This window comes from Ixodes scapularis, unplaced genomic scaffold (assembly GCF_016920785.2).
Source record: "Ixodes scapularis isolate PalLabHiFi unplaced genomic scaffold, ASM1692078v2 PGA_scaffold9__187_contigs__length_104089568, whole genome shotgun sequence".
Taxonomy (NCBI): domain Eukaryota; kingdom Metazoa; phylum Arthropoda; class Arachnida; order Ixodida; family Ixodidae; genus Ixodes; species Ixodes scapularis.
Window position 1 is genome coordinate 74924303 of NW_024609884.1, and position 21569 is coordinate 74945871.

Consider the following 21569-nt stretch of genomic DNA (forward strand, 5'->3'; position numbering starts at 1 on the left):
ATACATTAGACATACAATTGAAGCAGCATTTTCGGAGTTAGAACCAGATCAGGCCGTAGGGAATGGTAGTGTATACACAACACAAGAGGAGGATCATAGTAAAGAAGAGGAAATGACCACAGGGGAATGGGAAAAAGCAGAAGGGAAGTTTCCGGCTGGAACAGGGACAGGTCCAGATGGCATATCAATGAGACTGATAAAAGTTTTAGGCAAAATAAGCAAATTGAAACAAAGGCAGGTGATTGACCACATAATTATGAGAGGGGAGGTACCCAGTGACTGGAAATTGAGCAGGATGAGATTATTATATAGGGGCAAGGGAGCCAAAGACAGTATCAAATCATACTGACCAATCACAGTAACTGGCTGTGGAAATTGTAAAAAGAAGAATGGAGAATGGGCAGAGAGAAAGCAGATTCTGGGGGAGTTTCAAAACGGTTTTAGAAGGGATAGACGACTAGATGACAACTCATTTGTAATCACCCAGTGCATAGAGATAGCAATTACAAGTCAAAGGCCATTATGGATAGCATTTACGGACATCAAATGGGCATATGACAATGTGAATCGGGAAAGACTCTTGAACCAACTGCAGGGATATGGGCTAGAGGGATCCATGGTTAAGTTTCTAGAACAGGTTTATACGGAGAATAGGGGGGTTATAACATGGAAAGCCGAAACTACAAGACCAGCATCAATAAAAAGAGGACTTAGACAGGGTTGCCCATTGTCTCTCCTGCTTTTTATGAATTGTGTATGAGGTCAGAAATCCAGGCAGGTTTAGAGATACAGCAAAGGAGTGTCGGTAGGTTGGCATTGGGGGCACATGAGAATACACCAAGTGAGGGAGTACAGGGGGATATGGGTTAGGCATCTTTCAAGAGTGGAGAGCAGTCAGTTAAAGTTCCGAATATTTCGGGATAATGAGTGATTTCAAATTAAAAAGCCGTAGTAAAAGACACTATGTCGTTTGCTTCGCGAAAAATGGGATATATATTTTTAAATCTAGTTTTAAACATGAGCGGAAATCGAAACCGAAACTTCGGCTCCGTCCGGCAACATTGGCCTCAGGCCGCCAAGTACATGGCCATCACGTGCTACGAGATGTCACGTGATCCTCGGCCCAACGACGGGCGGGATGGGGGCGGGCGTGCGGCAGGCGCGAGTGTCGTCTGCACCGCACTCTTCGCCACGTTTTGGTGTCTACGGCATTCGACGGCGTCTGCACAACTGCGACATAAGTCTGAGACTCTGCGCACGTGGTGTCCATAGTGTGGACGAAACTCCGAGAGGCAATAATAATCACAAACAGTGAGACGACGACAGTGGTTGTGACGCGGAAGACGGCGGTTGTGATGCGGAAGGCGGCGGTAACGGCGGGACCACGGCGGGCGGTTGGTCTGCTCCCAAGAAGCGCGCTGCGCAGGCGCGTACGCCAATCACGTGGACACCGCTGAGCGCCGAGAGGCAACTTTGCTGACGTCATGCGCTACGCTCGATCGGAGAAGTAAAAAGCAAAAGGGGGCCATGATGATGACGTTTAGCTCAATGTTAGCTCTGCCCATGCCGTAGCCTTGACTGCGCTGTCGGTTGCGCCTGAATTCGCCCGCTCGAGTAAGCCGATTTCGGCAGCTTGGCGAGTTGCAAAGTTTGCCGGACCATTTAAGAAACATTTGGACAGAACTGCATCGTAATATTTGATGTGTGGTCTTCCTAGGCGATACTGAAGAAGACTGCATTGTTTTTTCAAAACCAAAAATGAAGCAGAGTTGCCCTTTAAGTAAAATTTGAACAAAGACTAGCTGAAATTGAGGATACATGGTGGGCAAGCAAAGTGTACAAGTATCTATTAATGAAAAGTATAAACACTAAGTGGACAAATGGAACCCAGAAGCTGAGATCTAAATACATTGAACGAGATGGGGCCTATCGGAGCATATCAGTGGAAAAGAGAGTAGAGGAAATTGAGAGAGAATTTTGGGAAGAGAGAATGCAGGGGAAATTAGCTTCAACAATATACTGGGCACAAAAACAAGAAATAACGAAGGAACAGTTGTACGATAATTCATTGGGGAGCTCATTGCTGTTTAAAGCTAGAATGGGGGTGCTAAGAACGAAAACATATAGGGAAATAGACACTCTATGTGACATATTGAAACGCGAAAGGGAAACTATAGAACATGTAATTTTAAGCTGCACGGGGCTTCGTCGAACCTTCTTGGGGAGGTGGGGTTGACTACAGATTTGGAAAGGCACTGGGGATTCGCAGACAGGGATAGACGAATGGATAGGGAAAGAATTGCGGTAACTAAGAGGAGATTGGAAGTTTGGTGGAAAAGATCTAGGTAGGGATAAAAATACAGGTAAAAATAAGCAATCGAAACATTTTAAAGGGAAAAGGGGGGAAGGCTGTGTTAAAACAAAATTTATACAAGTTAAAGAAAAAAAAGGATGACGAAATGTTAGGCCAGGTGGCGCAAGCTGCCACCCGTTACAAAGGGTATAGCCATTACCATCCATCCATCCATCCAGGTGACGTAATCCGCTGCCCGATTCTTTCTTTCAGCCCAAAGCCGTATATGTAGAGAGTTTGGTCAATGGGAGGCGCGGGCAGAGCTAGGGCGTGCGGCAGACTCGGAAAGAGGCCTTGGCATGCTCTCTTGACCAACCAGAAGCCGAAAAGAATCCCCTAGCAGTGGTAGCGAGAAACAGTTCTGATCAAAAGTTTATGTTCGTATATGGTTTTAATAAGTGGGTAAGAGTGAAATGGAGTAACTCTTTGTGGTTGAAAATAGGGTGCACGTGTTGTTTTGATCATGATCATGCAGAAAGATGTAAGAAACAAATGCGCCGCTTACTCTGTTTTGCGCGGACAGTGTGTGACTGCTCGGACGGCAGATTCCCACCCCTAGGCGCTTGACGTACGGATTATGTCGATCGTTCCGCTAGTCGCACTCTTCCACCATCATTTCGGATGAGCGTGATTGAAACATCACGTGTACCATATTTTCAGCCATCGAGAGTTACTCGAATGCAGTTATCAGGTTTGTTTCTCGCGACCACCGCCAGGGTATTATTTCCGGCTTCTGGTTGGTCACATTCGAATTTCTGAAGACGCCCAGGAACACGCCTAGCCCGCTTTCGGCCAATGACGCTTCCTCATTTGTCTCCTATACTTCCCAACGAATGGCCAAACTCTACATATGCGGCTCTGTTTCAGCCATATCTGCCCATCCATCCATCTGATGGATTGATGTATCATACATCCTAGCCATTGTACTGTTGCGTCATACATCATAGAATGTATGAATGTAGCGTTAATGTTTTCAAGTCATGCCCCTTCATTTTTAATCTAAATTTTTTCCTAAAATTAAACATATTTCTGTGTGCAATTTCTGACATTTCACAGTTAAGTTCTATTCACTACTTTCCAACGCTTGACAAACCTAATTTGCTTGAATTGTAACACATGGTACAGCTGGCTAAGTTCATTTCTTAAAAAAATGTCAAAGTTGGGTGCTCCAAAATATGGTATTTTATCTATAGTGCTCCAAAAAGGTTTTTCTGTTCCTAAGTTGCTCCAAAATGTAGGTTTTCTACTCCTAAGCTGCTCCAAAATGTGAATTTTTCTGCTCAAAAAATTGCTCAAAAACTATACTCCGTTTCATACTTAATATGCAACGCTATCAAAGCTACTGGCGCGAGCGCGTGGCTTTGTCTATTGTTTCGTTCGCACAAGCACGCGTGCAAATGATCAACGATATCAAGCCTCATGCTCGCGCCAGTAGCTTTGACAGCGTTGTACGCTAAGTGTGAAACAGAGTATAGTTTTGTCTATCCCACATCTGTTAAAAGGGTGTTTTAGAATTATTGCCTGTAGATTGAGTTATGATCATAAATAGATGATCTCAGAAGCCACTGTAGTGCCCCTGTAAGGGGCCTTTGATGAGGCATCTATGCCACCAATGTTTTTGCTAAAACACGACCTAGGAGTACAAAGAAAAGAAAATTTAACTCAAAATCTTTTTTTTTTTAGACAAAGCATGTTAGTTGAGAACCATTCTTAGCTTCCCTCTTCCTTTTTTTCTCATTCATACGCGGTGATGACACGGAATTCGGAATATTTTAGAAGTAATGAGACGTCTGAGGCACATCTTAATTAATAAAAAAAATAGTAGAAGGCATCTGTGTAATAATTGCTCCAGCACCGAAACACTGAAAATATTTGTTTGATGCAGTGGAAACTTGAGCATGTAGCCGCAGAGAGTGGAACTACCCAAGCAACTCCAAAAGTCGTCACTGCAATGACATTCTCATGCCAGCCCTTTAGTTTCGATGTGACTTTGCTTGCTTTTCTCGGTAAATATCTACACTACTACTCTGTAGTGCTATGTGAATTAGATGATGTCTCATCATTAAATTAAAAAAAAAAAAAATAACTTTTTTTTTGTAATAGATGTTCTTTGAGCACTGCATAATGAAAATGCTTGGTGTAGATCAGGGGTTCTCAAACTTTTTGGCCTCACGGAACCCCAGGAAGCCTCAAAAACTGCTGCGGAACCCCCCCTTCCCCCCCCACCCCTCCATATCTGCCAACCGAGAAGCAACAGATGCACAATTGTAGACAAGTTTGCTTGTGTTGCTTCCCATATATCCTCACCATATCAATCGCAATGTCAGTACAAAGTGAGATCAAGGTGCTTTGCATGGCCCTGCGGCGCAGCCTGCGGCATTGGGGGAGGGGGGGGGGGGGGGGGGTTGCAATTTGGGCGTTCACGGAACCCATGAGACCAGCTCGTGGAACCCCTGTGTTCTCCGGAACCCAGTTTGAGAACCCCTGGTGTAGATTATTGAGACAAGTGAATGCTAGAACCTTGGAGGGCCATGTTTTATGGTCTTCCAGAGTGTTTTTTTTTTTTTTTTTTCATTCTTTTGTGGTCTTGTAAGTTCTATAGTGGAAGTTTTGCCAGTTAAGCATTCAAGAATTGAACTTGCTGCTAGTTTGTTGCTCATTCACACTTCTTGGGATTACCGTCTGTCAAGAAAGACTTGCACATTTTAGAAATGTATGCGAGTAGATTTCCAGCAACTTTGTAACACTTGTTTCTGGGACCTAGTCCCACATTTTTGCAAGGCTGTTTCCAAATGCTGGCAGAAAGGGGGGACAGGAGGTTCTCGGCTGTTCTATGGCAGAGAGCATAAAAGGCAGGGCAGAAATTTATGTGAAGGCAGCAACAGCGCAAAATACGGGACAGTGGAGGAGACGCAGAAAGATGCTCCGAAATGCAGGTGAGTTGGAAGTCGGCACCCTTTTTTTGTTTTTCCATGTGTCTCCTCTGCTGTCCTCGTCTTGTTTGCGCTCTTGCTGCCTCAAGTGAATCACCAACTTGCCCAGACCTCCAGTGTAACGAATTCATTGTTGGAACGTTTCTAGGTGGAACTTCAGTGTGGGTGAAAACCAGCTGTCGATGCTGAAGGGCCTGATGCCGAGCTGCATGGGAAGCGGCAGCGGGACTGCTCCCTACTCCTCAGAGGAATCTGGGAACTGCTCGAGCGAGGGCGGCTGCGACAAGCAGGACCTGATTCGGGTCGGGGTCCCCGAAGGCGTCATCCGTTCGGCCGGCACCACCGATGGTTTCATGGAATGGACTGTCGAGGTGAGACTTTCTCGTTGGTGCTGCCAAGGCAGAGCGCTTTCACCTGGACAGCCTGGGTTTGGCTGCAAGCCATTTGGCAACAACCTATAGGATGTTCTGCAAGTTCACGGGGAATTATTGTTGGCTTGTACACAAATACTGGAGATGGTGGTATGGCAAGTGTACCAGGTACAGGATGAGTCTGTGTCGCAGTCTGGTTTTGTGCTTGGGGGTCAGTCGACACCAGCTGGCACGTGTAATACTCGTGTTGTTTGGGAGCACACTGAGAAGCAGCTTTTATGTGCGAGATAGGTCATTCCTATATCAGTACATGGACAGATGGATATATGGACGTTAACAGCTGTACCCTTCATAACAAGCGGTAGCTTGCACCAGCTAACCTTAAAACTAAAAAAAAAATATATATATATAATTTTTTTTTTTTTTATTAAGTCGATGCATTTTTGTAACTACCACCAGGCCGTGGGGGTGATCGCCAGTATGATCTTAAGGGGATCAGGCAAAAAAAACTAATATCACCTCTCACCTCCTCCCCCAGACGAGGGTGTTTCAATTTTCCTTTGTCCCACCTGTCCTTCAATTTTTCCTAGATGATTGCCACAAATCTTCTACCTCCTCTTTGTGACTGTAATCCGTTCTTTCATCCTGGCTAGCAAAACCCAGTGCCCCCGCCAAATCCGTTACCCGTTCAGGGAGGACAGGGCGATGCCCCGTGCAATTCATACCAAATGTTCCGTCTGTCTCTCACTATGGCATACGACACATAATGTGTATCTCTTTAAACTTAGCCCTATACCACTACGTCTTTGTCCTTAAAGGGGCCCTGCAATCACATTTAAGCGTCTCCCTTTTTTGCGGTTTCCAAATCTCTTTGCGTTCGGACAAGCCATCGGGCACGGAGAGAGTAACTAAATATCAGTGCGTCATATTTTAACCGGAAAACACAGGAACCTCTTCCACCTACGGGGGTGACCTGCAATGCCGAAAGCATGCGATATGTGACGTTTTTGGTCCTGGCCTTCTTACTGGTCAGAGCCACTAAAAGCTTTCTTTTTAGTCAAAATACATAATATAAGTGGTGCGAACCGTTTTAATTATTTATGAAAGTAGTTTTTTTACAGTATTTTAGATCAGAAAAGAAACAAATGCAGTTTATAAAGCATGGAAACAAGAAATGACCCGTCGACATACCCGCCACCAAGCGGTGGAAAAGGCGGTGCATACTAGAAAGGGGTAGTGGGATCAGGCATTGACAAGGGTCGATCGTACAAAGGTCCCGGATGTACGTGGCGGTGCTGCAGTCGAGGATCCGACCGGTTCCAAGCGTTCCGAAGGCCTTTGGCTGCTTCGGGCGAGCAGGTTTGGCGGTATGGCAGCGCGAAGTGGCTCCCGTTCTGACCGATCTCTACCCAGTGTTTGGTGTCGTTTGTGTCCAATGAAGGGTCATGCCGAGTTAGTGTTTAATCGCGCAGCTAATGCAATGCGAGCCGCCCTGGCTGCCCGCTTCATACAGCCTATCCAGCACTTGCTTTAGTGGCGCCCTCTCGAGCCGCCGACACGGAGTGCGGCAGCCGTGAGCGCTCGCTGAGCTCACTTTAGTTCACGGCCGCTCAAGCAACCAAGGACGTCATGAAGGAGGTTATTTTTTGCTTGTTTTTTGTAATTTAAATTTGCCTATAACTTTGAAAATGAAGCAAAATTCGAGAAAAGGAGGGTTTCATTAAATTACTACGTTCAGTGCGCTCAGGTTCGGTGCAAATTAAAAATCGGTCACAAAGTCCTTGCAGGGCCCCTTTAACACTCCCGTTCTCGCCTCAAGCAGCAAAGAACTTCCCCGTGAATTATCAAATGCATTTTCCTTTCATATGTCCAGTTTTTGTGACCTGTTTATTGTTACAGCTGATTTTTCTTGCATTCTTCCCTCCCACATTTTCCTTTCTACCTCTTTCACTACCTTTTTCACTGAACTAGTCTCCTGAGCCCCATCACTGGTGTAGGGATTTAAATGTAAGCTTTCGGGTTCGGTCTGTCCATTTTGTGTTTAAATTATGGCTGCCCGCTTTCTGCTGGTTGTGTAGTGAGCTAAATGGAAGTTCTTACCCTTTGCCTGTTTAGTTTGTACCATACAAATATATTAATACATTTATATTGAGTTTATAGTTTCCAAAGATGTTTGACATGTTCAACCACCTTTGGATGCTGAATCAAAAAGAGCGACCAGAATGATTTACAATTATGTACTACAATGCAATCCACTTATAACGACAATGAGAAAACTGGTCTCTAGTCTAGAAACTCTCTAAACTGAGCGTTATAAGCGGTATATAGTTATATGTGGTATCGTTATAAGTGGATTGCACTGTACCGCAGTGGTTCTCAAATGGGGGTCAAATGGGAGTAGGTTCGATTATTCTACATTTCAAAGCTTCAAAGTTGATTTGCATGCATTTAGTTTCCTTCAATTATCCTTTTTGTCATTGGAAGCATCCAATATCCTCCCCTCCCTCCTTGTGGATGGTGTCCCCCATCACACACGCCCATCCAAAGGGGGCCCCCAAAACATCATTGGTGTAGAACCACTGTACTGCCAATTTGGTGTGCACAAATAAGTGCAAGCTTGTGCAAGCCATAATCGGTTTCAGGTTTAGAATAGCAAGACAAGCTGTTCCCACCAAACCCTCCACTGTTTCCACTTTAGCAGAGCAAAGGCTGGAGGGGAGGAAACTCGCAATGGTGGCAAGCAGAGAGCTTTGTGGGAAGGGCCTATCCTGCTATCCTAAACCTGCAACATGCTACAGTCTGAGGACATGTAGGTGGCCAGGAAGCGGAAGGGTACGTGTTGCATGTTTCAGCTCCACAGTCCGGTTGTGAGTGCCTGGCACCTCCGGAATGGAGAGCTGGAACCAGTGAACCTTTTTGAGCAAGGCCGCATTCTTGGAGTTGGTGACCCCAATCGCAGCAGCCAGGAAGATCCACTCCTGTACTTGGGTGAGAGCTTCCTTCCTCTCTCAGGTGTATCTTCCCCAGGCTGGGTACACAGACAGCCCCAGGTGCTACAGCACCTATAGACGAGACAGGAAGCCCCTCTCCGACTGCAATTTATTTCACACGGGAGGGATTTATGTGAACATGAATGAGCAGTTTTTATTTTTTCTTTTGGATCCATCTAAGGAGTCTGGCCAAAGAAGGTCACCCTTTAGGAGTCGGCAAAATTTCCGAGCCCATTGAGTTAACTCAAACTCAAATGCTCTTGCGCGTCAACCGCTGCTCCTGGCACGCCGATGCAAAGTGGTGGAAGTGTCATGCGCACACGCTGTCAGCATGCCACATGCTGAGCATGATTAGGAACTCTGAACTCCACATCGCAAAATGAAACTGGAGAAACCAGTAGAACTGAGCACTACAGAAGTGCTCGTGCATGCCTGAGGGGGAATGAAAAGATGATTGGGCGCTTGCGAAAGCCTAATTCCTTTCATTCAATGTAGCAGCCGGGTAAACAAATGAACCAAGAACGTATCGACGAGATTCAATTGTGGTTAGGTTGCCAGCGAAGCTTAAGCTAAGACTATGAAACGGAAGCTGATGATGGAGAACCAAAGGACCCGTCTCTTGCGAGATCCTTCGGATGACTTGTAGTATTCTGAATTGTGGCTAAATGGCTGCAGCAGTGTATTTTTTTTTCCAGTTTTCTTTCTTTTTTTTTTTTTGAAGCTTACGCTTCTTTTTGTTTTCGACTTCTGGCACATTCGAGTAAGTGGATTATCCATCGCCAAGAGGGAATTCTTCCCTAATTTATTTTATTAATGCGACACTGAGCTTCCACAAACATTAAGGCACACTTATGTCACACAATAAACTTTCCTTGAAAAAGGAAAAAAAGCTTTTAGCACAATATTTACGTTGTGAGACTCATTTCAGTAGTCCAAAAAATGCTTCTATTTCCTTTTTTTTTTTGTTTCGGAGAAAGTTAATTTTGTAACTTACATGTGCTGTAATTAAAAACGTGGTTTTGGGAGTCGAGTGTGTCTTTAAATGGGAGCTCCGGTGAAATTTTGATAGTTGTTGGTTTGTCTCAAAACTGGGTCAACACATTGATGGACACATCTCACAGGGGTGGTAGCTCTGCACAAATGTGCCATGGTGCGCCAATTCACTTTTGCTGTGCCATCCTGCTCCTAAGCACAAATTTTGCACCAAAGCTAGTTAAAAAAAGTTTTTTTATATATATTGTTAAATTTATTGGAGTACTCTTCTTTACTGGCCGCAGAGGTTTACTATGTTGTGTTTGATCAGGGGTCTCAAACACGCTGGCCCGCGACTCGTTGGGGCGCGGCCCACAGGCAGCCATCTACAAGTCCCGGTTCCCATGGCTCGAGCGCTAGAAATGGCATGTGCCATAGTGATCTCATCTCGTCGATTCATTTTCATTCAAAAAGTAGCTCTGCTATTTTAACGTAGTCACATAGTTTATACTTATCTATGTTCAATTGCCCTTTGTTTTGCTTTATTTTTTGCTTCCCAGCTTCTTTGTAATGTACAACTGTTCCTTACTATAGGCTGCAAGTGCGAGCTATTCGTTGAAGGATGCCTCTGGGTTGTGCGAACTCTCGGATCAGCTGGAGCAACTGCCAAAATAAAGATACGAGCTAGGGATTCCCACCTTCGAAAAATTATCACAATTAAAAGACAAGTATTTTCTCAGAGTGTTGTCAGAAAAGCAAGAATTGCCAAATTAAGTGATTGTTTTTTTTAGAAACATGTTGAGCTTAATTGATTAATTCCCGAGTCAATTAGCAACTGGAACGACGCTGTACTTCTTCTCTTGTTCCATTAAAAATGGCAGCACATTAGCGTTGTGGTGTCATTTTAATTCTTGTAATCACATTAGGTCAGGGCCCAAGGTGGTCATAAAACAAATGAAATCGAAAGGCTTCACTCGCATAACTGTGATTTTACAAAAAGCATAGAGTGCGAGGTCTCTTCTCTTTAAAATTGTCTGACCCCCCCCCCTCCCTCCCCCCTCTCCCCTCCCCTCATCTTTTGTTGGCCCGCGACCTTTCCGGTGTGGGCTGTCTGGCCCCCACACTCGAATGAGCTTGAGACCACTGGTTTAGATAATTCTGAACCAATGTTATGGAGCCACCATACCGATGTTGCCATGTCAACATCAAAGCAGGTGACTCTTGTTTGATAAGAAAAGGTGCCAAGTGCCCATTTTCATCTAACAAGAATGACCATGATTTATTGATGCAAAAGCATTAACTGTCTCATGGAGCGAGCCGACGTCATCAGCTTTGAAACCATGTAAAACGGCACCTTAATAAAACCATGCGCAAAGCTAGCCAACGGCACCTTTTACACTTCGGTCCCGTCGGTTGGCGCGCGTCGACGAGGCTCCCATTGGTCGCAGCGCATCAGTTTGTGTGGTGTCATCCTGACTGTGTTATCACACTGTTGTGTTATCACTGATCACCACATTCGCTCGCCTCTTATCGGTTGTATGGTGCGTGGCAATATATATATGCCGCATGGAATAAACCAAGGAGTTTGTTCTGTTGGGAACTACGTTGCTGTCTGTTCCTTCCTCGCGCCGCAAGGCACACGACAATTTTGAACGATTACTCACTCTTTGGCACTGCGTGTCCGCGAGGCAGCGGCTCCACCGTTTCACGCCCAAGGTCAACGCGTTGTACGCCGCAGATTAAAGAAGGGAGCGAAGAGCGGCGTGCGTGCTTTCGCATTCACAACTCGTAAGAAGTGCTTAGGTGTACCTCAAGCCTTTTCTGGATCAGGTAAACAGACAGTGTTCCATTTCATTTTATGGGGTCATGTTGATGAGCCGTCAAGTGCCAGCGGCACGAGGGAGAATCGCGCAAGTTGGTTTTCTGCCTGGAGTAAGCAAAAACTGATTCTGTTCCACACTTTGTGAAAGTGACGTGTTTGTTCTTAGCTCTAGTTAGCCAAACTGAGAGTTAATTGGTGGTCCTTGGTGCGTGGGGTACATACAGACACGGGTTTACATCTAGGCTGTTTAGTAGGGCAGCTGTGGACAGAATGCTGTACGCTGTCTCCTTGTCTACAGGCATGCACAAGAACCAGCTGTACGTGCAGCACAGCAGCAGCCTTCAGAATCGGGTGAACAAGGGTGCCTCGCAGCTGGCCCTGGCCAGCTCTGGCACACTTCCACGCATAGAATGGAAGCCCTACTTAGCGTCGGGTAAGCACCCTGTCTCTCCTCGGGGTTGCATGCAAGGGAGCCATTCGGAAGGTTGCAGAATGTTTTAGGGGCAAAGCTCCTTAGGGTCTAGCCTTGTCCGGCGTCCGTGCTCACATTGATTGCCATCCCATCTGTCTTCTTAAAAAAGAAAAATGTTTGCGCAGTCGACAGAATTCAAACCTGTGTGGGGAGACCCCAATGGATTTCTAATCCATCGCCTTAACCACTCGGCCACGACTGCGAGACAAGTAGGGGGCTCTGAGATGTGGTAGTAACTCACATGGATGAAACGTTGCATGTAGCCGCTCAGCGTCTATACAGGAGAGGGCGCTGCGGTCAAATGCGTATATAATCGCATTAAACTTTGCATGCATTGGCTCAACGTTTATAGACGAGAAGGTGCTGGGGTCAAATGCTCAAATGCGTATATAACCACGTTCCATACCACACATTCTCTTTCCGACATGGACCGTTGACTTAAGCGGTGGAGATGCATTCCCACGGCTTCTAGCGGATCCAAGCTGATCCGCTAGAAGAACCACTGGCTCTGCATTTCACCGACCATAAAGCACTAATAATGAAGTCGAAACGCAACCTGGAACTCGGCACTACCTATGAGCAATAAAAAAAAAATCGGCACCATCAGCACTACCTATGAACAAAATCAGTATCATACCGCCACCAGAGCTTCGCCCCAATCAACATCATTCACCACGTGGAGATGCGGTCATTTTTTGGCCTGTGTGGGCGAAAACCTACTTAAGCATAGGCGTCACTCATGTCCCTAAGAAACAGCAAATTGAAATGGAGATGAGCATAAAACCAATGAGACTGGTTGCAATTATTTTGTGTTTTTGTGGCCGAGGAGCTAGATGAAATGTATACAGCATGTGCCATTCGGATTCAATCCACTCAAACTAAATTGAAAAATAAGTTTCGTATGCGAGGACAAGGCATTGTATCGTAAAGATGCAGTAAGTGGTGCTCATGTTTTGTAAACATATTAAAGAAAAAACTTGCCTTAATCAAAAGTTACAACTAAAAACGAAAGTTTGCCTATTTTTTGATATGGTGTTACTGTCGAGACCGGTTATAACGAAGTCAACGGGAATCTGAAATCACTACGCTATATCTGCTATTTCGTTATAACCAACTTTGGTTAACGAAGTGCAAAAGGGAATGGGAAATCGTGATCGCTTCGCTGTAGCGGCTATTTTCTTATAACCGACTTCATTATAACCAGTCTCGACAGTAAGCCTTTGTCATGCTTCAAACTGAAAATGAAGTTGTTTGCCTGTAGGGCATTTGGTTTGACGAGAGCGGGCTAAGGAGAGAATAAACTTATTGTTACTTTGCTCTTTATTTGTGCCATGTGCTACAGATTAGAGCATGCACAGGCCTACCTTTTGAGGCTCTATCTGACCCAGGCCCGCTGACTCTGTCTTGCCCAACCCAAACCCGGCCCGATAGAATTCCTACTTATAGGACCCAGCCCGGCCCGGCTGGAGGCGCTTTGACTGTGGGAGATAATAAACATCTCGACCCTGCGAGAGGCCGAGGGGCATCTCTTAAATTCGATGCAGCCCTGTGAAAGTGTCTGTGTACTTGATCGGCTTAGGAAATACTGATGCTGCTTCGTTCTCAGCCCTGGCCCAACTTAAGCTCAATGACATTTTCTGCTACCCGGCCTGGCCCAGGCTTTTGATTTGGCCTGGGTCCATGCAGAGCTCTTCAACAGATAGGTGATGTTTTCTCTCTCGAGAATTACCAGCAAATGTTGGTATTTGGAATACATTTTAGCGCTCAAAAAACAGGGACAAAGAGGCGAGAAACAGACAGCACAGTGCGCTACTAACAACTGATTTTATTACGTGAAACGACACTTTTATACCATCCGAGTTTCTGATTTTGCTCCACCACTTCCCTTTAAATCCCTTTAAATCGTCCCTTTAAATCTGTTTGTTCTTGCTCCGGGCAGCACCAAGCCGGACGCCCATGATCCACGTTGGCCGCACGGAGCCACCCCATGCACTGATTGAGGCTGCGTCTCCAGGGAAAGCACTCGTGCTCAAAGAAGATGTTGTGGAGTATCCTTTTGGTGAGTCGTTCTTGTCCTCTGTCGAGATTTTGGGGACCATCGTTAGCATGGCTGCTCTTGGTAGAGACACTTGATTGGGGGCACTATCCGAAAAGTCTCGCTGCACAGTGCTGTCCCAGAAGCTCATCATAGGGAACCTTCCTGTTTGGGACGGGGCATGTTATTTTGATTCTGCTCCCCACTTCTTAAGTGTTGATGGTTCTCTCCTATCACTACAAGTTTGTCCTTACTTGCACTGTATGCAACAATCACCACAATGCACAATGTTTCAGTTTGTACTAACTGCTACATTTCACCAAGATGCGAGGAGTTTTTACCAGCATTGTGCCAATGTGTGATTCCACTTTCTCACGGTCGTGTGCATGTTTCTCGAAAAAAGCAATTGATTACAATAACAATTATTCTTGGTTAAAAAGTATTCAATTGGATTACTCAATTACTTGACGAGAAAAGTAATTGGACGTTACTTGAAAAAGTAGCCGTTACTTTTCCGATTCCTTCAGATTCTCAAAAGAACAGATTTTTTCCGGTTATTGAACTAGAAGCTACTTCCCAATCCACCAATTTTGGTAGACTATCCCCCTGCCGGAAACTTAGTTTGAGGATTCCTTGGGAGGCAACTTGTAGAAACAAAGGGTGCCATTAGAAAAGGGAGGAAAGAAACATAAGCCATTCCACTCTGTGAAGGTGGATGGCCAGCGAAGCTGTTTAGCACACGACACAGACGTGACACAGAATTTTGAGCAAAGGTGCAAACACATTTATTGTCTGCACTTGCGCTTGGCATTTTGTGCACGATTTTCATTGGTGGCGTTTGCCGCCCGCCGCCACCGCTGACATTCTCGTTGCCATTCCTGCCGTTGCTCTTGGTAGGCACTTCGCTCTTCGGGAGCCCGGAGAAGAGAGAAGAGAAGTGAAATTGAAAATGGAGAACGGCAACTTGTCTTTCTGGTTTTTGTATCGTATACATTCGCTTGGACGACTATCGCTGCTCCGAGGAGTTGGAGGAAACTAGAGACGCGCGACGGGACTGCCACCCTGGGAGAGCGGAAAGAAAGGAAACTAAGCACGCAAGTGCTTGGAACGACGACAAAGAGAGGGCGGTGCGAGCGTAGACATGGCCGATGCATGCCGGGCCGAGAGGAGAGAGAGGAGACAGCATCGACCAGAGATGAGAGGAGATGGTGGAGAGGAGAGGGGGGAGAGGAGAGGGGGGAGGGGGAGAGGAGAGGAGAACCCAGTTTTGCGGAACCCAGTTTGAGAACCCCTGATTATAGACAAAGGTTTCGGGTTTTTGATGGTGGTGTCCATATTAACGAGTCATCACTGTATTGCCTCCAAAAAGTGTAACTTGACAGTTTTTTTTTAACTTTGTGCTATGACAGATTGGGCTTATTAGTTATTACTGTTTGATGTGTTGTTTGTTCAGAACAATCTGTTCACTGGAACATCTACGCTGCAACAAAACAGTCTATGGTTCTAAGGCTTCATCTTCATGCGACATGAAACCAGTTTTGTCTTGCACGGCTTTTGTTCTGTCTTGGCAGACATGGGCTACTACCTGTACAAGGGGCCAGAGTTGGACAATATCTCTGGTGAGTCTCTGCTCTGTGAAGAGGAGGACTCGGCTGAAACCCTGGATCAATACATCATTGTTTCCTTTTGGTACTGGTGGTGAGTTTCCCCCTTGTTCCTTTTAGCATTCTGTTGGAAGCACCCGTTGTTTTTTTAGAAAGTAAGGCTGTGCGAATATTCGAAACTTTGAATACTTTATAGAGGGTGTTTGCTATTCTATTTACTGTTCAAAGTATTCAAGTTTTTCGAATATTCAGAAATTGTGAATACTACTTACTCCTTTAAAATTTTTAATTTCTTGCATCAAGCTTGCATTGCACCAGTTCTTGTGTATCACCTCACCGCTTTGCGCTGGCGTATGTGTATTAAACTTTGCTGCTTTGCACCAGGGTGCTGGGAGAGAAAGCGGTGGAGCATTTTCGGTTTGTTTGAGAGGCTCATAAATTTTGCTGAGTATTGTAAATCATCCTTGTTTGGTTATAATTTATTGGTCGACACCTAACTTTAAGCTTCGAGGCTGGAAAAAGAATGCTAACCTATATTCCAATAAATAAGGTAGTCATTGCTTTTTATGCATGACACTAAACATTGGAGAGGGGAGAGCATGCTCTCCAATGTTTAATGAAATCAAGATTTTAGCCCGACATAAAACTAAGTATGCTCGGGAGATTGACAAAGCTTTTTTTATTGCCAACCATGACTCGGGCATGTGCATAAGTGTTCCGTCACTTGCCCTGGCTAGTGATGAGATGAATTTTATCAGAAAGGTGGGTAAATACGTGTAGCTATGTGTCGGCTTGATGGGAAGATGACGTGTTATCGGGTCGACTGCTTGTATGTTTATCTCGTTTCAAGTTTACTTGCTGAATGGCGCAGAAGTAAAAATTTCAGTTGTAAGTCAGCGCTGTGTCTCTGTGTTTCCTTTTACTGGTCCTTCATCTTTTTGCGCTGCTTTAACCCATTCGAATATGACCATCACCCAACTCGCTCAACTTTATACCTTGTTGAATTCGATATATCCGGGTTCGACTGTATGCAGTGCTTTGAAAAGTGGTAACTGCTTTATTTTGGCCCCCCCATTTGACTTATTGGTGAGCTTTGACTACTGTAGTGTGTAGCGTTGGCACTTGCCAGTTTTGAGCAACGGTGCACAACCACTTCTACGGAAGGGGGGCATCGAGCAGCCGTAGTAAATGGTGAGAAGTCATTGCAGAATCTGTTACAGACCGAAAATAACGGCCTCACATTAATGTGGAAAACAACAAAAACTATAAATGAGCATTTATTATAATATAAAGTACAAATTGTGATCTAGATTACCAGTGAAATTCAAGGTGCCTTGGTACACATTGATATCTGCCTTATGTGTGCATGTTTTGTCATTATTTGAATGTTGTACACACTACTGCTACAAAATTGCTCTTTTACGAATTTGGCTCATTAGGTAAATGTGTGATGCCCAATCACATAGATTCCAGATTTCACCCTTCATATGGCAGTTGCACATTCCCTATGACAGCACTGTGCTAAACACTATCATTTGTAAGTATTCACTCAGTAGTGACAGAGAAGCAAAAGTAAGACCTTGTACAGTTCTGGATAGAATAAAAACGCTGCAAATGTTACAAAAAAGTCAAAAGAACTTTCATGTCCTGCATACTTATGATAATAAAAAAAAACGCACACTTACTTTTTTTTAAATAAAAACAAAAAGTTTGCCCGATTGAAAAAGATAAAAACCAAAAATGTCGAACTTTAATCATGTGTTACTGAACTTGTTTTATCAGGGACTTTTTTTTTTATTGAACACATAGTATATGAAATGTTTCTCATGCAACAAAATTGTTTTTATTTTGCATGCATAGGCATGTTTTCTGAAAAAGAATTATAGCTGCAATTTATTAAAGTACCCATGCTCAGTTTACATTGAATGTAAAATACTTATATTCAAAACGATTCTTTGTGCAGCTCATTCTTAATACTGCTATTTGCTTCTTAGTAAAAACATTTATATTCACACCCCTCTAAATTTTAGAATGATTGAGATTTGCACTGCATAAATGTTGCTAATGGTGGCATTCACAAAATTGTAGAGTCTGCTGGAAAAAGGTGACAGGTAGTGATGCAAAACTATTGGTAAATTGACTATCGATACTATAGATAGTTTTTTCAAAACTATCAATAGTGTCGCAGAACTATCGATAGTCGACTATCGATAGTCCTATCGATAGTTTTTCTATAGTCGACTATCGATAGAGTTTTACTATTGATAGTCCGATTTCTGGTGACTATCAATACTATCGATAGTACTATAATAGTTTTGCACCACTAGAGCGAACACAGTTGGTGCACCGTTGCTCACCTTCCTTTTTCCTCTCTTCGCCCAAACTCCCGTCTTCGTCATCTCTGAAAGCTGAACCAAAGTTGGGATGGTAACTTGCAAGTGCTTGGGCTAGTTGGTGTCTCATTTGAAAAAAATAAAGTGAGAAAAAGAAGAGGGAGCCACGCAAACTACTAGTATCGCAAAACTATCAATAGTAAACTGTCGACAATACTATCGATAGGTTTTTGATAGTCGACTATTGATAGTTTTCCAATAATCGATTAACGATAATATTCCGACAGTCTACTATTGATAGTACTATCCAGGGCCGTAACCAGGGGGGGGGTTAGGGGGTTCTGACCCCCCCCGAAATTTTTTTCTGGGTACGGCCCTGGTCGGTGCACTGGCAGTCAGCCGATTTTAATCTCCACCTCTGCGCACGCGCAGTGGCGCCGGTCGGCTACCGGGTACCAAACCAGGACCGGTTCTCCGGTTTGCTGTAACTCTCCATTATATGCCACCGATGCACGTGATTCATAGGCGAAAATAAGACAATAGACACTTTCAAAATGGCCGCCGTTGTCCCCGAAGTTCCCCCCCCCGAAATTTTTTTCTGGGTACGGCCCTGGTACTATTTATAGCTTTTTGATAGTTAACTATCGATATTACTATCGATAGTACAATGGATAGTTTTTCGATAGTTGACTTTCGATAGTACTGTCAATAGTTTTTTTTACTATCGATATTCAGATTTTTGGTGACTATCGATAGTTTTGCACCACTAGTGGCAGGCCATTGACATACTGCCCTTTACAGTGATTCATATTTTTTGTACTCACTAAAATGTAAAGTCACTAAGCAAGATTCAATTAATTGTTAACTTCTACCTTAAAGTCCCAGGTGAAGAGCACTGAGGAAGGCGGGACGGGCGACCTTCTACTCTAGGTGTTCATTTGGAACTTTATGTAGAAGATTTCTTAGAAACAATGTTTTTCAAGTGAATTCACGAAGGCCACGGGATTCTGGTTCTGTCCTACTACTTCCTAGCAGCGTTTCATTAGCTTCACTCTTTCCAGCTATGTGCAGGAAGGGATAATAAATGTGCAGTTAACATTTGGCTTTGCAGGAAGGAGGTTCTCGGCATCAGTATTGCAACATCTCTCCTGGTCAACATTCTCATTACACGGCATGTTCTACGTCGATGGAAGCTTAGGATTTTGCAGGAGTCCTCCTCATCCAAGGTGAAGGCTCGAGAAGGTCGTACTTGTGCCTTTTGGCCAAACTTTTGGTGCACTCTTTTGGCGTGATCATGCACTTTTGTTTTAGGAAGCAAAGCCACCCCCGGAAGCCCTGCCCACGAGCATCCCTCCTATTGAACCTCTAGCCGAGCAAGTGGGAGTCGCAGCTCTCCACAACCTTCCCAAGTACACTTCAAGGTGGAGTGGACATTTTTGTATTTTACGTCGTAGTTGGGTACTTTTTTCTAACTTTTGCACTCCTAGGTGACAACCCTATTTCCCATATGGTTTATTCATCTTTGAGTAATGTGTAAACGAGTGCCAGCAGCGAGCATGCTAAAATACATACTCTAATCCTAGTTGCACCTCTCAAGATGCAGTACAAAATGTTTGATGAGCCGTCAGGCTTTAAAGTGAAATTTGAAGACCAAGTGAATCTCGCGGGCCAAGCTGGGATTCCTCTTTTGCATTTTTTAACAAGAATAAACTCTATAATTTCTGCAGGGCGTTTTTCTTTGGGGGGATGGGAGGGGGAAGGGGAGGGAGGGAGGGAGGGAGGGAGGGAGGGAGGGAGGGAGGGAGGGAGGGAGGGGGGAGGAGGAGGAGGAGGAGGAGGAGGAGGAGGAGGAGGAGGAGGAGGAGGAGGAGGAGGAGGGGGAGGGGGAGGGAGGGGAGGGAGGGAGGGACTGAAAATTATGGGTGTGCAAATATTCGAAAGTTGAAATATGAATCAAACATTTTTAATATTCAATTCAAGAAGTCGCCATCTGGCAGTTCACGAATATTCGGCTCCGGTCGAATATTTGACAGAGTAAAGAATATTTGAGCAAAGAAAGAGTAAGCGTCCCGCAGGATGTCCCACAAGAGTGCACAAATTGCGAATAAAGGATATTGACTATGCCGATTAAACTTTTCTGCCAATATCAAGCGAAAAATCCGCCAATAATACAAGCCCATAGGTGCCAGTGGTGAAAGAAACTCTGCGCGCGCTTCCTAGCTTGTGCTTCGCGCATCTTGTTGCAGATATGCTTCTGCGTCTGCACCAATTAAGCGTCAGAAAAAAGAAGAAAAAAAAAAGAGTACCGTAGAATACCGCACATCCGCCCATTCCACATTAAGCACCCATTCCCAAATTTGTAAGATCTGAGAAAATATGCACAGTACATTTATATGTAAAATTGATGACCGGACAAGCGCCCATCGTCCATTTTTTTGTGATTATCTGCGAAGTTTGAGTGGGCGCTTGCCCGGTATTTTACGGTATATGTATAACGTAAAATAACTGTGCACACGCTGGACAATACTCTGTTCACCTTGAAGCTGAGACTAGAAGCTCCACCTTCAGCATGAGCTCACTGGCTTCTGCAGTGCTTTGGTTGTGCGTGTCTGCACGTTCACACTTGTGTTAGCAGGAGCAGAAAGCTCGCACTGAAGGCGGAGGTTCTAGTCTCAGCTTAAGGGTGAACGGAGTATAGCCAAAGACATTTTTTCTTTTTTTCTTTGTCTGGAACTAAGGCGAATGCACAAAGTGTTTTCGTTCCTTCCGCGTCCTGCTTACGAACATCTCTCCTTAGCTTTAGGCCCAAAAATGTATATAGGAAAATGGGAAGTAGTCAGCCAACGATTATATTGTATTTCATTTATGGGTTTTCAGTTGATAAAGTACTATCTTAGCAAAGAACACAATAAAAAAAATGCCAAGTTCCTGTTTTTCCCAGTTTATTGCAAAATTACTTTCTTGGAATAGTAATAATTTTCTCACATTCAATCACTAACCATTTCTTTTCCAAACTAAACTCCAGCTGCTTGTTTCGTTTAGGTTTGAACTAACTTTGGCTCGTTTGCAATTCTTTAGGGCTATGTCATTTTGACTATAGCTGCCATACAATATTAGCTCCAAAGATGTAAATGATATGCCTAATGTTTTTTTTTTTTTTTTAAATTAAGCTGCTTTTATCATTAGTGTGTAGATATTCATCAGTATTTTATGCAGCATTCTAAGTCACTATTTCGCATTATTCATATTAGATTCATGTTCCAAACTTTTTATATTTGAACACACCTACCAAAAACATGAGAGGAAAAAAAAAAAGAAAAAAATAAAGGCCTCTTGACAGGAAGAATAATTTTTGGGAAAGTAATATAGTCAGTCGTGGCTGACACCGGGGCATGATTGTAACGTAATAGTTGGCAAACCGGTCAATACACTGATCTCGCCAAGCGTTCGGCGCATGCGTGACGCCGCCATAACTTTAGTTCGCAGGGCACGCAGCAGTGCACAAGACAGCTCGTGCCGCCTCATGCTCCACACGCGCAGAGCTCCAGTGAGGTTGTTGCACGTGCAGAAAGACTAAAGTTTCTTCGATGCATTGCGGCAGCGGAGCGTAGTCAAACTGGCTGGTGAGATCGGTCTATTAAAGCTCGCAAATCAGCTTTCTAAATATTAATGTTAGCTCGTACG

General features: G+C 44.3%; 1 protein-coding gene across 4 annotated transcripts in view; it reads left to right on the top strand.

Moving 5' to 3' along the window:
* Positions 1-21569, top strand: part of LOC8042986 (eukaryotic translation initiation factor 2-alpha kinase) — a 71161-nt gene that overhangs the window by 18928 nt on the left and 30664 nt on the right. For all 4 annotated transcript variants that reach the window (XM_040500738.2, XM_029994352.4, XM_040500737.2 and 1 more), the window contains 7 exons: positions 5435-5657; positions 8510-8645; positions 11740-11874; positions 13853-13972; positions 15520-15646; positions 18997-19111; positions 19197-19306. In XM_040500738.2, coding sequence (XP_040356672.2) covers positions 5435-5657; positions 8510-8645; positions 11740-11874; positions 13853-13972; positions 15520-15646; positions 18997-19111; positions 19197-19306 — 966 coding nt within the window. The remainder of the gene's footprint in view (positions 1-5434; positions 5658-8509; positions 8646-11739; positions 11875-13852; positions 13973-15519; positions 15647-18996; positions 19112-19196; positions 19307-21569) is intronic.